We start from the raw sequence: 15,696 nt of genomic DNA on the forward strand, positions 1-15,696 counted from the left end.
TGAAATATGAGGTTTACTCAGCAGAGGAGGCTTGCCTTGTATATGACTACAAAATGCTCCTGTCTTATCTATTTGCAGCTTCCCTGTGACATCTGCAGCTGTGCTGCTGGGGGTACCACTGATACAGAGAACAGAGCCACACACTATCACCAGCCTGCCAGGAGCATATACACAACAGCATCTTCGGAAGACAACCTTTTCCTTGGGCTCACAAAACCCATCCTTCCACTAAACAGTGAATTCAACTTCACCATTAACCCAGCAGGCTGGGGATTTACTTTCTTTTGTCAAACACACTCAGACAACTTTGCAGCATGTTTGGAGAAGCTGCCCCAGACCAAATGCTCTCACTACAGCCAAGAGCTTTGGATGAGATGCTGACTTCAGGAACTTCTGACAGATGAGAAGGCAACAGTCTTTATTTCCACTGGCATCTGTCCTAAGTCAATGTGCACTCTCATCATAAAGCCTGAAAGTTAAATCCAGGGTAGAACATGCACAAAAATATGCTGAACAGATAATCCCATCCGTCCACTTAAAGAGGAATCTGAGTCAACGAATCTAATAAAATGGGGTCAGTGGACCATGCAGATGATAGAGGAGCCTCTTACTGCTGTGTTATGTCCTGCAGTTCCTCAAGGTCATGCTGGCGGTTTTGATGCAATAAACTGACACTCAGGGCACAGGATTTCACCACTAGATGTCAATGGTATTCTGAGTTTTTGAAAAGGAAAATGCTGTTCAAAGCAGGTTGACTGCAGGAAGTTTGTTCTGGCTGACACCAGCCAACCACAAGTCAACCAAACTCATTCCTTGGTCAGGATGCTGATGTATTCCTTGCAGAGATGCCTCCAATAAGAACCCTGTCTTATTCTTAAGAATACATGGCTCCAGTAGTTTCTTGTCTGGTTATTGCTGGGAAATTATACCAACCTTTAATGTACTATGATTTCTCAGTGTCCTCTGAAAACCTTAACATTTAGCTGAAGTCTTTCCTCATTTGCATTTTACAAAGCTGGATCAGGTTCCCTGGAGTCACTCAAATTGTTCAGAGGAATCAATCAGGTTTGCAAAATGCACAGAATTAAATTTGATTGACTAAACTACGTTATGCACTTCAGCAGAAATTCCAATTTAAAAGAAAAGTGAATTACCTCATCAACTAAGTAGCAAACAAGGGTCTAAATTAATTTTAGACATGCATGAAGATTTTTTCAGATGTGTGTTATTTTCCCTTAACAATACTCCCGTGTTCTACCTCTGCTGTGCTGAACTTGTTCAGTTCCTTCTACACCCTGTCTTATGCCCCTCTTCTAGCTCCTACTATCACATCATCACTTACTTGGACTTAAAAAGAGGCCTCCAGCCAACAATGTGCCCTGAAGATGGAGCATGTAGCTGTAGCCTTCAGCAAAGTTCAATGCTGGCAGCTGGTGTCAGCTACAATTTTCATTACTGTGAGTGTGACAGGGCACCCAACAGCTCTGCCTGGTCCTCTTCTGGCACTGCACCACAATTAGAGGGACTGGCCTTCTATGAAGCCCAACATCAGAAGCAGATCAAGCAGTTCAGGGTTATTTGCTAATTTAAAGTATTTCAGATTGGATAGAGAGACCATATTCTGTTTCATAGTGTAGCCAGAGACTTGGTCTGACAGCACACATTTGGGTATCCTGGGCTTTTAAAACCCAGTGGAAATCAATAGAAGTTCAACTTGATTTCACACAGTCGTTCTGAATGAGAGGGAGACGGCCAGCAGCTGGCTTTGTTATGATGAAAGTTTTGCCAAGCTGCTTGGCATAACTTGAAGACTGCAAACTTTGGAGGGCTTTATGACCTAAGAATTGTCACCTAGATCTGCTGGGCTGGCTTTCTCAGCAGACACTTGAGTGTACCACAGTCACCCCCACCAACAGCCACACATGGCTGGGGCAAGTCCCCAGTGACCTCAGTAACAGCTTCATTGCTCATGAAGCAGCAAAACCTCTGACTAGCATTATAGAGAACTCTCACAAACATTTGTCAGGAGCCTCCATAGCTTACCAAGGAGGCACTTGAACTGGGGCTTGATCCTCACCATCCTTTTCATTTCTAGGTCCAAAACATCCCTGTTTACGTTTGCTAGTGAATTCCCTTCCAGCAATCTACAGATCTTTGCTTTCAACCCGTCTGTCACACCTGGCAGCACCTCTCTCAAGGGACACGTCACCACTTAGGTTAAATAGACAAGTTCTACCAGTGCCATTTTTCCCTGCTAAGTAGTACTCCCATCTAACTCATTTCCTACAGAGGCAGTCCCACACTCAGCTGGGACGACAAGACTTTTCCTTTATTTTTCTTTATAACCTTATCTGGAGTGCTAGCAGTCACTCTGAACCAGCCCTTTCTCTGCTGAGGACAGGAAAGGACTTGAATTGGTGTTAGCAACAGCAGGAGAACAGAACAAAAAGCTGCAAGTTTCAGAGGCCCTGAAAACTTTCTGCAAGAAAATCTGTTTGAAAAGCCCATCTCCTTGCACAAGCCATCTTTTAAGACCTACCTACTCAAAGCAGGCTGCCCACCCCAGTTACTGTCCTTCAGTGTGGTTTAGTTTATCTGATTCTGCTTAATGGCATTGTCATGTCTTGCTCGTGTACTTCTATAAACTTATACAACTGAGTCACATTTTCCACTAAAAAGGGTAAAGTTTGGCCTTCCAATCAAATTTTATTCTCAGCTATGTTGATTCACTATTCCTTAGCATGCCCAGGTCTACTTTGACTCCTTACCACAGAGACATGAAAGGTGAAACCTCAGTCATAGGAACTAGTGGCACTAGGATGGTAAAGAACACTAAAGGCAGTCCACAAAACACCTCTTATTAGGAATCAGCCCTGCTTACAAGCAGGCCCAGCACTATCCACCTCTCCCTGCAAAATGACCACTTCACCAGCCCAAAGATCTTGGAGCAGTCCAACAGACCCATGCAGAGAATAAAAATAGAAGAGCTTCCTTCTCATTTGCGGGACTTCCCAAATAGCTCTTCTCCTTCCTAACCCTAAAATGAGTTTTCACCTGGGTTTTAGCTGCCTGCTTTCTCTAGGATGGTTGTGTTTTTCTTAGTGGGGAGGATTGCCTCTAGCCTGAGATTTCCCCTGGGGAAATGGAACCTGGAAAAGGTCAGCAGCCTGTTCAGAAAGCTTTCCAAGGCTTTCCAGACCATGCCGAGAGGAAAGGTAATGTCTTTTACAAACAATTTGATGGGTGTTAATGTCTTTGAAACGGGTCTTAATGTCTCTACCAGCTTCGGGCTGTAGGTTTGTTGCAGAGCCCAGACAGCTTGGCTTGTACAGAGAAGGGTCTGCACAAGCCTGAGTTTCTGAGCTTAGGGATAAAATAGTAGATTCAAGGGGGAATATGTGGTAGGCGGTTCGGGAAGGCTGTACCTCCCGAGTACCTCAGCAATGGAGAAAGGAAGATGGCAACTTGTAGCCAGGCGTTTGGGATAAAAGGAGCCTGTGCCCCAGCGGACTCCCTCCCTTTATTTGAATAAAGTTACAGGAGTCCTCTGTCTCCTTCTTGGACATAAACCTCTGGTGTTTGTGGATTTTCCAGACAATGCCACCTTCCCTCCCTGGCATAAGAAACAGATGAAAAAGCCATGCTGAAGTCCAGACTGTTCCCTAAATGCATGGATTTGCATCTCTGCAAGGGAGTGGTAGTACAAACCTCCTGGGGAGACCACCAGCTGCAACTGCTTATCACTACAATGGGCAGTGAAAATTAAAATTCTGCAGACTGTAGCACTGTCATACTTTTAAAGGGTCTGAGGCAGATGCTGGTCAAGTTAACAGGGGTTATGAAAACACAAAATATTCTGAGTTAGAAGGGACTCAGAAGGATGATCAAAGTTTAACCCTTAAGTGAATGGCCCCTACTGGCATCAAACCCATAGCCTTAGAATTGTTTGCACCATGCTCTAACCACCTGAGTTGATGTCAGGGCCATCACCAGACCTTCCCCCAGACAAGAGGGAATGCAGGAGAACAGGTTTCTTTCAACAATTGTTTGTTTAACCCACCTTTGCCATCCTCATTCCTCTAGACTTTAATGACACTGCTCAATTCTTTTAACTCTGACACACTACAAGTATTTCACAGTATTATTGTGCCCATGAGTGTAAGGGGCCATCCCACACGTCTCCAGTGTTAAATGGTGGACATTGTAGGAGTGGAAGACTTACCTTCCTTGAGTTTTGCTGTTGCATCTCAGGTACCATCCCACGGCAGAAGACAGCAGAACTCCAGGGCAGAGGCTTTGGGTGGCATGAAAGTTTGCTGGGACGTGAAACACAGCAAATATTTGGGAGGTTTGTTTTTCAGGTTGATAATTATTTTCCTCCTGAGAAAATCATCTCTACCTGGCACAAAGCAAATGTCCCCATGCAAGTCAGTGCTGCTCTGCACTAGAGGGCTATGCTTGCCCCGAGCAAACTGCCCTCACCTGCTGCCTCTGGGGTCACACAGCTCCTGTAGGAATGGCTCATCACAGACCCCTGATTACTTCAGATGAAAATTCCCAGAGTCCCTTGAGCAGCTTAAATTGACCAATTGACCTCTCCACCAACCAAGCTCTTCTTGTTGGAGAGGGATAGAAGAGCCTTTATTTGAACAGTTTAGCAGATGGTCTTAAGGGACAATATCCACAGCCCAGCACCCTCTTCTCGTGGCTCTTCTAGCACAACTGGAGCTGTAAGGCAGCTGTCCTCAGCTCCACACCCTGCCATTTACAAGTCATCACTCTTCTTGTGAAAGTCTCCCAACAAGGGCAGTGGAGGTAAGGAGAGCCCTTTCTGCCAAATTAACTTCTTGTGTGGCTCAATAACTGTAACAGGTTTGGAGGTTCTCTCCCAGCCTTCTGGGCTACACCATGGAGAGCAGTGATATTCAATGAAGGGACTGTGATAAACCTCTGAGACCATAAATTCTTCATATTGTGCAACTGGATCTGGAAAAGTATGTCTGTCTTTAAGGTATCTTTAAAGATTATTACAGAGGAGTGTCAACAATTCAGGCTTGTTTTAAATATTAAGGTTAGAATTCACCCTGTCTGTATACTAACACTAACAGACACACTTTTAAGGTCAGGCTTAAGATTACTTCAGGTTCAAGCACTCAGAGGATTAAGTACTGCCTATTTGTAAAGCACTTGAAACAGACATCGTGTTGCAAGTACCAAGTGTTATTTCTGTCTGAAATAGTCAGGTTTGGCTTGCTGGCTCCCGGGGTTTACAAGTGGAAAGGAAGGAAGGACAGGGCAAGCCTCAGCTGCTTTACAGTGCACTTGCAGCCCATCCCAAGCTCTGCCTTCCTGCTGCAGACCAGCCTAGAGGAAGGAGAGGAAACAACACCATCAGGGATGACTGATGACAGGGGAAAGCATTTGCTGTCCTCAGTAAGAGGATCAAGTGCCAATAAGCAGACTCCAGAGGATATGAAGATAGATTTACTCCTCCCCTCTCCCACAGGGATTTCTCACTGTGGCTTGAGGCCCCTCTTTGGCTGTGCTGTGATGACAGGGCACAGCTGAGGCCCCATTAACATCATTCCTGCTTTGAAACATTGGTACCAGCAAGTCCTGCTGACCAGAGACAAATGAGCAGCTCTGAAAGGGGTCAGGCTCCTGAGCCTCTGAACGAGTCTGCATCCATCTCACAAATGCAGTGAGGGAGCGGAACTCAAAGACTGGAAGTAAAATATTCCACATAGGAACAATAAGTAAGTGTGGTAGGCATAAAGGCACAGAGCCCAGACTTCATTAAGGTAGATTTTATATTTTGAAAAGCAATATTAAAAAACACTGGAAAAGGCAAGATAAACATAACAGTTGCTTCTACAAGTTTTAACCTTGTATTGCTTGGCCATTTTGACATATAAATTATTGCTTACTAGCTCTCATAAATACACGACACAATAATATGTACAGAGGCAAACAAGCATGAAATATGCAAAGGAAAACATTGGCAACATTGATTCTGGTAAATCAGATTATTTCATACATACCAGGTCTCATGATGGTGGATAACTACTAGCTGTAGTCCCTGAGAAGTTAGGTAAATACCTTGATTTGGGGGTTTCTATTTTATTACTTTTAATGCAAGCTGACACCATTATGGCACTCAAGAGAGAACAGGCAGGTGTTCTTACACCTCAGCTCATTGACTTCACCCCAGTGTTTAACAGTGTACAAGATGACAATAAATAATATGCTATGCAAATAAATATTACTCTGCTAAAGTGTTTAGTATTTACATCTTTCTTTGTAATTTTACAGTAGCACAGGCCTTATTTCTGATAACACCCTTTTATTTGCCACTGCTATGCAAATGAAATTTATTGCTATTCAAGGTGATGTTGGAATCAAAAAGCTGTGTTAGAGAAACATCTAAATTTGTTGCCACAAAATCCCACATCAAAGATGTATAAAGGGACACAGCTCTTTCCTTTGTTCTAAATACTCTTAGGTACTAAAAAAAAAAAAAAAAGAGAGTATGCAGAGTATTTAACCCCAGATGTGACTGTGATAAATGGAATTTACAAGATTTATAGATTTTATACCATGTAACCTAATTGCACTATTGAAGGATGTAAAAAAAAACCAAAACAAATAAAAAAACCACACAATATCACCAGTGTTGGACCCTGGCAGAGGCTGTATAGTACTGCCTTTCCCTAACACAGGGTTTACTTCTAGTTCTTCTCCTAACTTCCACATCTTCAAGCTGCTTACCAGTCTGCAACAAAGCTCTGCAATACTTTACCTGTGGAATCAAGACATAGAAGGGCCTTTTTAAAATTAGACATACTAGCTATAGGTTTGGGCTATTTACTTTTCCTTTATAGCAACAGTCCTAAGGCCCAATTCTTAACATTAAATTCATGCAGCCATGTTGGACCCCCACACCTGAAACTTAAATCCAAGTTATGCAGGCCCCTATAAAAACTAGTTTGTAAAGCTGTGACTAGCTGCCTAATTAGTCACAGTACAGATAACAAGTTTAATGCTGGCTGTGTGCCTTCAGACTGATTTTATGTCAGCTGCAAGTGGTAAACACCTGATTTAGTGTAAAATTACAGTGGTGCTGAAAGCCAACACCTCAGCTGGCTCAAAGCCTATTTGTATGAGTTAACCCATCCCTTTGCTTCATTTTGAGTTGGCAGAGTGAGGAGTGTTCCAGGTAGGTCTATCAGGTTTTCAAATTAAAGCCTGGGTACAGAGTAATCTTTATTTATTTTTTTTCTCCTTGTTTCACTTCCTTGCCTTTTATTCTTCTCCAAAGAGCTGCTGCTTCATCCACGATAGCTACCAAAACTATCACAGAGCCAAATGCAGTGAACGGAGAAACAGCCCCACCTTCTCACCCTGAATACCTTTGGATGCTCCCTCTCCCACAGATTTCCAGAACAACTTTGTGGACTAGAGTGTTACACCACATAAGCTGAAACATGCAGGCTGGTCTACATACAGCTCCTAAAAATAACGCCAGTAATAATGCACAGTAAAAAAAAAATAAAATAAAAAAAATCACAAGAGGGAGCTCAAAACCTAGGAAAGCATTCACGTAATGAAGCTATATTAGGAACTCCAAGTGCTGTAGCCCTACGAAGAACTGCAAAAATGCAAGCAACAAATTGTATCTGGTTTTTGTTCTTACACTGCAAAAAGGAGCCCACCACAGCTAGTATCTTCATTTGAACAGTTTTGGTCTGTTTGCACAAAAGAGTTATTTACAATATGTGCAGTCACATCTACAGAAGAACATAGGAAATTTTTACTCCATGGCCAGCAAGAGTTTATTTTTTTTTTTCTTTTTACTGGGTAAAAAGAATTTTTTTTTCTTAAAAAAAAAATCATATAGTATTTGATAATAACAAAGTACAAGCAAATACATTTCTGAAACATCTGTTTCCTTTACAATAGATCTATACAATATTTCACAGATGGGAAAACTGAATGCATTCTACAGATTCCCCCACAGACTACTCATTAAAGCTGCTTTTTTTTCAAATCCCTTTAAACCAGAGATAACACAATGATGAATAGCATGCTACTTCAGTATTCCCACATTTTAGTAAAAGAGCATTTTCTTGGAAGTCTTCCTCATGTGGAAAACATACAACGGAGATGGGCAAGCGATGCAATGTATCTTCCCTGCTCTGTAAAGGGCCTGTCACTGTGAGTCAGTGCACAAACACATGCCAAAGAGCACCCTGCACATCGCCTGTGGCATCCACTGGATCATTTCAGGGCAACTTCTCAGCACTGGAAACCAGGTGATGGTGGTGCTTGAGACATAGGTCAGCTGTAGACATGACTTTAGAAATGCTGTCTCAGCTCAGGGCCAGATGAAGTTCTTTTAACTACATGAGAATTGTCCTGGGGAGGGCTGTTCAATGGACAAAAGCAGTAAAGGGACCCTGATGCTGAGAGCCTTGTGTGTATGCAGGTAATTACACTGGTATCTTGTAAGAGACACCTTTCTGTTCTTTAAAAACCTAGAAGCATGTGCAGTTTAGGTGAAGTTATACTTGCTGAAATGTTATTTCCAGTGGGGGGAATTAGAAGTGTAGACGGATCTACGTATTTGCCTATGAACAGATACCAAACAGGGTGTAATCCAAGCAGAAAATAAAGCTCCTGCTATGATAATTTATAACATATTAACTGCAGGAGCCAGTGCTAAATCTGAGATAACTGAAAAGGAAGTAAATAACATGATTTCAGTTTACAAACAATTGTGTCCATAAATTGCAACAGAAGTGGATTGGCTCTTAGAGTGTGTTTTATAAAGCATATTCTTAAAGGAGTCATAACAGAATGAACTGTTTACTGCTGACCTCCACATCACAACACAATCTTAAGTTTCATCTGGTTGCACTGCCTTGTTATATTCCTGTTATAGGTTACTCACACATCTCAAATAGTATGCTCCAGTGGACTCATGAGAGCTGCACAGATTGCACATTATTTTTGGCAACAATACTTTTGGCAGCCTTGAATTAGTGAGGTACATACTGTGGTGAACTGGGAATCCATCCCCTTGCAACATGTTGCTTGCTGAAATATTTTGCTGCTGTGACATGATGATTCCTTTCTTTCTAATACTGGCAGAATCTGCATTGAAAGCTACACTGGACCGAACAATGTTTTCAGAGAAACCAAGCTCCTGAGCTCAAAGGACACTGCTCCACTCCCTCAGGTTGCCCAGAGACCAGCGGGAATGGCACCAAGCTTGCCCTGCAACTCTGTGAGCAGCTCCTTTGCTTGCTCTTGCCTGATTTTCCTGCGCATGTTGTGTGACCTACTGATAAAACTCAGTAAACCGTTCTCATACAGGGAAGCAACATGCTTAGCATAAACATTCACTTAATTCAAAGTGCTGCAGTTACAAGGTTGTACGAAGCTGTGTACGCTCACGCTCGCGGCTCTATCCTGTGGGACAGCTCAAACAGAGCTTGCTGGTTGTCGATGACATGCAGGTGATGGACGTATGGCTTCAGCTCGTGATGCTCTTTCGAAGGAACTTCATTGCCTGCAAGAAAGGAGAAAGGGGATGGATGAGAAAGCTGTGCCTTGCCAGCTGCTTCTCTGTCCTGTGTCACAAAGTCACTGCTGCACCACCTGTCAGGCGCTACACAGACACAGGAAAGACAGACAGTAATCCCAAGGAGTTGCTGTTTAAGTGCAATGCATGAGGTAACAGCTAGATAGAGAAAAGGAGAGAAAAAAAAAAAAAAAGAAATAGGCAATTCTGGGTAGCCAGCATGCAAAAAGGAGGGGGATGTGAGGACAAGTCAGCAAGAATCTGACCCTTCTCAAGAATATTTAGTTTTGCTGGCAGTACAGGCAGTCCATCCCCTGTAGGGGTGGTTCAAGGTTTCCTTTGTGCTGCTCTGGCAGCACAATGGGACCTTGAGCAGGGAAGGGCAACCCACACTACAACTTTTTAAAAATTTTAACCCGGTCCACAGGACAGCAGGCCCTGGATGATTTTCTTCAGAGCTGGGGAAAGGTGACAGCACAGCAGATGGATACGAAAGCTCTTCAAAGCTGCTCTGACAGGCTGCTGTGTTTTGATCTGTTAGGCTTTTGATTTCTGATCTAGTAACAGAGACAAAAGTCATGCTCTCATTTTATGGGAGTTTACGCAGCAAGAGGAATTAGCTGTGTAACAGAAAGGTGGCCTGAATAGCAGTTGTTCTCTGTTACAGCTTTATGCTCAAAATGGGCTTGTGGGAACTCACTGCTTGTGAAACCCTGCAGCATGACTGGCACTAGCAGAGACAGGAAAAAGAAAGCCAAGCCCAAGATCCATCAAGACAGACAGAGAAAGCAACATTGCTGACTTCTGGCAGATGAGCAAATGTTGGAAAGCTCCATTCGTCTACATGTCCTCAAGGAATTTTTTATATTACCATAAATTTAAAAAAAAAAACCCTTCAAAATTCCTTGAACCAATCATCTTAACTCACACACTTCTTCCCTCTCCTTTATTTCATTATCATCCTTTTTTCCACAGTCTCCAGCTATATGAGAAAGTTTCCAGGAATCACCAATCCCACTTGTTTCTGAAGACATCTCTACAATGCTGTGTGAGTAACACGAGATGTGAAAGCAGCCTGTGGCTGCTAATGGGGCTCCTGGGCAGCTGTTTCAAAGAACCCTTGCAGAACAGCCATCTAACTTGCTGGAGGGAACAGGATAATGTGATAAATTTATGTCAGGATAGAGAGCTGACCTTTTTGTTCTAAGGGAATAGGATCCCAGCAGCTTTTCTGAACATAGTGAAAAACATTTGTATTTCTCATTAACACCTCAAATGACAAAAGCTTGAATTATGTTATTTTCTCAGGCTGCTTTTCCTCACTTTCGAAAGTGAATTATTTGTTTTCAGGATTTAGGATATAAATGTTATTTCCATTAAACAGGCATTTCAGATTTACTTGGAACCTAACCAGTTTCTAGTCCAGAAACACTTTGGCCTGCAAGTTTAATACATATGATACAGTTCATAAACAATAACAATATTTCTTGCTTGGTTTTGTTTGAATTCCTTCCTACAGTGAGATTCCTGCTGCTCTTAGGCCAATCTGGGAACTGATGCAGTACAAAGATTCACATTCCTGAGAGCAAAATAAGCCCACTAGAAAAGGAAACTGTCCATAAAGTCTCAATAAATATTCAGTGAATTCATTTCATGCCTAAATGAATTTTAGGGGGAAAAAAGTGCCTACAGGGATGTCTGTATAAGCTGCTTTTTAAATGCCAGCTTCACAATAAATCAAGTCTGTGCTAAAATAAAATAACAATTGCCTACTTCAAACTACCAGATTATATGATAAATCTCAGGTATTAACCTTGGATTTATACTGCAAGCCTTACAAAATCACTTGGAAAAATTAAAAAGGCAAAAATGAGATGAAAGATGTGCAGGGAAAGTGCAAAAAACCCTCACATCACTGAAAGGAAACAATGTTACTTTTCATAATGCCAAATAGGAGACATTTTAATTTACAGAGGTATGGTTTGGATTAATCAGTATTTCCATCAGTATCTGAATTCAAAGAAGGCACATCTTGCTCCTTCCCCCCCTCTTCCTTTCTTATATACATTTACATGCATTTATATATTTATATTTATATATATAGATATATAAATATATTGAGAAAAATTACTCAAGAACCATAACACTGAGCAGCCTTTGTTTAAAAGTAATACTGCATATACATATGGTAGCTCCATAGAGCAAATGTTTAACACAACTCTTAGAAGTACCTATTATTCTCCAAGGTACTTGTATTAATAATTAAAATTATGATTATTATTCTTTTTGTTGGAGTCAATGCTGACAGCTGCTGAAAAGTCAGTGGAAAAAAGATATTATTCAACTCCATTTCCCCCAAGGCTGTAGCACAGTTCTAAACTTCTCTTTGAAAAAGAGATTTTAGTGGCCTCAAAAAATGACATGTTTAGTGGGTTTGGCTTAAAAACTAACTGCTTCCTAAAGTAGTTCTTGCGTCCCCTTCCTGTATTTAACATCTCTGCAGAGAATGAAAACACTGAGAAGGAGAAAAGCAAGGTTTGTCCTCTGCTAGCAGCAGAACAAAGACAGCTGAAGTTTTTTGGCATGGTCCCTTAGGGTTGGATTCTCTAGTGGCTAATAAGGCGGAAACAACAAAAAAAAAATTTAAAAAAGCAAAGAAAGCAAGTTCTCTGTGCAGCTGAGGCACTCACAGTCATTGCCTTCAGCACAGATCCTTCAGTGTCTAAAGCAGGCACAGCTATATTTGCAGCTTCCCCTAGAAAACAACCCCCTCATTTCTTCCTACTCAACCACTTTCACAGAACCCACAGGATCTTCATACCTTCAAAACATCTACAGTTTTGTGAAATGTCCTTAAGAACCCCAGATAAGCCAACAGTTGCTCTTGGTGAAGAGCTGAGTGAAAAGCTGTGGGGGTGAGTGTCATTTTGGAAGCTGTTCCTAATAATGTTTTGTAAACTAAAGCTTCCTCCAACTGTAGTTTTTGCTATGTTGATCTTCCAAAAATGATGCCCTCTGTTGTCCATTGGTTAAATAGTTTTTGACCATATTCTGCCCCTGTAGTAAACCTGAGCAACTGGAAAGAAAATGGCAGGGGGGAAACATACCAAAAATTCAACAAACCCTCAAGGATGTACATGGACAAAATAAGTAGGAAATTTTGTCTACTCACCAAATTGGTTATTTCTGCAATGTCTCAATGACCGAACAGTATCTGCAATCATGTGCTGCAAAGACAAAATAATAAACATCAGCGCAAAGACCTGGGACAGATTCTGTAAATAAAAAAGCCTGGAAAATCTCCTTGCCTTACATGGTACAGCAAAAAGCAACTGTAGTAAGGTAGAAAATGAAGACAGCAGGAGAAACTTTGCTCTTTATCTTAGTGATACCATTTGATGAAACAGGGTTAGTCTAGATGTCTTATTGAGATCACATAGATTAAATGAGAAAAACTCCTCAGGAACCCATGGAAAGTGGTAATGAAAATAACCAAACAATTGCTCATTTTCCTTCCAGTGACTTTTATTAAACTGAAAGCCTACAGTAAGGAAGGCCTGTGGACTGGCCGAGTGCTTTGGGGTTCAACCCCCAGCTTTAGTGCATGATCTAAGGTATCTGCAGCCTCTCCTTCTGTCTCCATATTTGTATACTTGGACTGTAAGCCTCTCTGTGGCACAGGCTACACCCCTTAGTGTACGTCTGTGTAATGCCTACCACACTCAGGCACCACTAGCAGCCAGGCAGCTTTCTGCAACCCAACCATCACACATTAAAAAAAAAATAAATAAATTAAAAAAAACCAAATCCCTGCCCATAGCCTAAATGCTGAAGAGCAAGCACCCTGACATCTCCGCTGGTACGTACCAAGTAAAACTGTCCTGCAGGTATGATATTTTAGCAAAAGCTGATGCTTACAAGGATATTGGATGTTCACTTATATTAAGCAGATGAAATAAAATGTTTAAATTCATTTTCTCATTCAGGGTCATGTCATGAATTTATACAAAAATTTGGATTATTCACTACATATCAAGAGAGGGAGCTTATTTTCACTAGACACTGCCCATAAACTTCTTAAGCAATTACTTTATTTAAATTCTACTGTTTCTACAAGGAAACTGAGGCAGTTCCTCACCTAATCTAGTAACAAGAAAATTGCAGTTAGCAGGAATGATCTGAAAGCTCATGCAAAATCCTGATGCTCATTTCACATCTCCCTCAAAAATTATTAGAGGGGGAAAGGATTAACTCTTGAGCAGAGTATTTTTAAGATCAGAATTGTGCAGAAAAGCTCATCTCTCAACATTCTGGGAGTGGCTTACAAGGCTCCTCCACAGAAAAGCTTTTCACAAGAGCACATTTAATGGAAACCTCATATTTCTTTCATCAGTAAATCAAAATAATTTTTCTTGTTACCCGCTGTGCTTCATTTGCCATGAAATTATACAATCTCTTGTGTTGATGTCCTTGCACTGATTATAATGAAGTTCTAATGAGATGATCTAGATATCACGATCAATAATGTGAGTACTGGCAGTACTAAAACTTCCACCAGTGCTGCTACTCTGATGTTTCCCAGCCAACACTCTCTGCATTTAGATTTTAGAAGTCAGAGAGACACACACATCGCACATACTGTAACTCTTTGCTGTCTCTCTTTTGTAGTCAGTCACTGTGAGGGTCCATCCTATGACTGGCTTCTGGAGCTGATGCTCTGGTAAGGGAGAAGAACTTCTTTATGCAACATTTAAAGCAGAATCCCAAATCCTCTGGCTTTAGTATCCTAATTATGCATTTCTCTCTTCTTTCCATTCTCTGGGATCCAAAAGCAATGCAGCAAGTCAGTCGTGTATCTGCAAAGTAAATGCTATCTCCTGACTGCTTAAACAGGTGCTTGTATACTTGTAAGTGTGATGAGTAACACACATTTCTTGTGGCTCTTCAGCCTGCCAGCTACCCTGGATCATTGGCACTCCTTGCACTGAGGACAGCAGAGCCTCAGGCTTGGGGTTGCACAGATACTTGGGGGTGTGGGTTGAGAACCCAAAGCTGCACGTGCACAGACCTTACAGCTGAAGGCTCTAGGTAAGCAGGTGTTATTGAAAATGGTAATGGTCATTGACCTGTAATAGAATTTGCTGGAGTGTGGCTAAGGCATGTCATTGCTAAGACATAGCTGATGGCTGGAGAGGAAAACCTGAAGAAGCCACATTTCAGTGAAACAGCTAAGAAAATACCACAGAAATACCTTGAGATGTGACCGTGTAAGGCTATATTTTCATTTATTTCTTCAGATTTAGTTGAAGAAGTAAGTATGATACTAGATATTGATCTAACACTATAATAGACTAGACTTTACCCAAAACGCAATTAAATAAACCACTGCAACCCCTTCACCTTTGCTAAAGATAGGCAACATTCCTAAGACAAAAGATTGCTTCTTTTCCTTCTCTTTGCAAATTTCCTTCTTTACACTTTGAATTAACTTTGTATCCTCTGCTATCATTTAATGTCAAATCAAATTCAGTCATGGTAGGATTGCTGAGTTCTAAGAATATAAAAGAAGCAGGGATTGTAGGGAGAAAGAAGGTCTTTTATTAAAGAAACTAATATAGTTGTAAAAAATAATGGCTCAGACTGACAAGTCCTCCTTCAGGTGAGATGTTTAATATAGAAATGAAATATTTCAAACTAGTGATCCAAATGAAGACACAAGAAACTATCTTTGCTTTGAAATTCATAAGTGGAAATTCTAGTCATTTATGACAGTGAGTAAGTTCCTTCCCCAAAGCAGTAATCTGCTATGGTAGAATAATTCTTTTCTTCTTTTTCTGCAACAGCAAATTTGCAGGTGAGGTTCAGTGGCTTGATTCAAATCGAGCAGGAGTCAATGTCAATCCTAATTTTTCTCAGCAAAGGCCAGAAAGTGCTCAGCACTTCAGAACAGAACACCAAGGAGGACATTGTTCTTCTGGACAAAGCCCTTATAATTAGAAAAGAAACATGGACTGATGAATACGTGATCACCTGTAATGCATCTTGTGAGCTCATGGCCATCGACTAAATCCCTTAACGTCCAACTGAGCCAGGGTAATACCAGTGTGCAGCCT

The 15,696-nt window shown here is 41.4% G+C and overlaps 1 protein-coding gene across 2 annotated transcripts in view; it reads right to left on the bottom strand.

Moving 5' to 3' along the window:
* Positions 1 to 9,315: 9,315 nt before the first annotated feature.
* Positions 9,316 to 15,696, bottom strand: part of RAPGEF5 (Rap guanine nucleotide exchange factor 5) — a 154,288-nt gene continuing 147,907 nt past the window's right edge. For both annotated transcript variants that reach the window (XM_062495582.1, XM_062495573.1), the window contains 2 exons: positions 12,756 to 12,810; positions 9,316 to 9,571 (listed from right to left, as the gene is read on the bottom strand). In XM_062495582.1, the coding sequence (XP_062351566.1) occupies positions 9,453 to 9,571; positions 12,756 to 12,810 (174 nt within the window). In that variant the 3' untranslated portion in view covers positions 9,316 to 9,452. The remainder of the gene's footprint in view (positions 9,572 to 12,755; positions 12,811 to 15,696) is intronic.

Source organism: Cinclus cinclus, chromosome 1, assembly GCF_963662255.1.
Source record: "Cinclus cinclus chromosome 1, bCinCin1.1, whole genome shotgun sequence".
Taxonomy (NCBI): domain Eukaryota; kingdom Metazoa; phylum Chordata; class Aves; order Passeriformes; family Cinclidae; genus Cinclus; species Cinclus cinclus.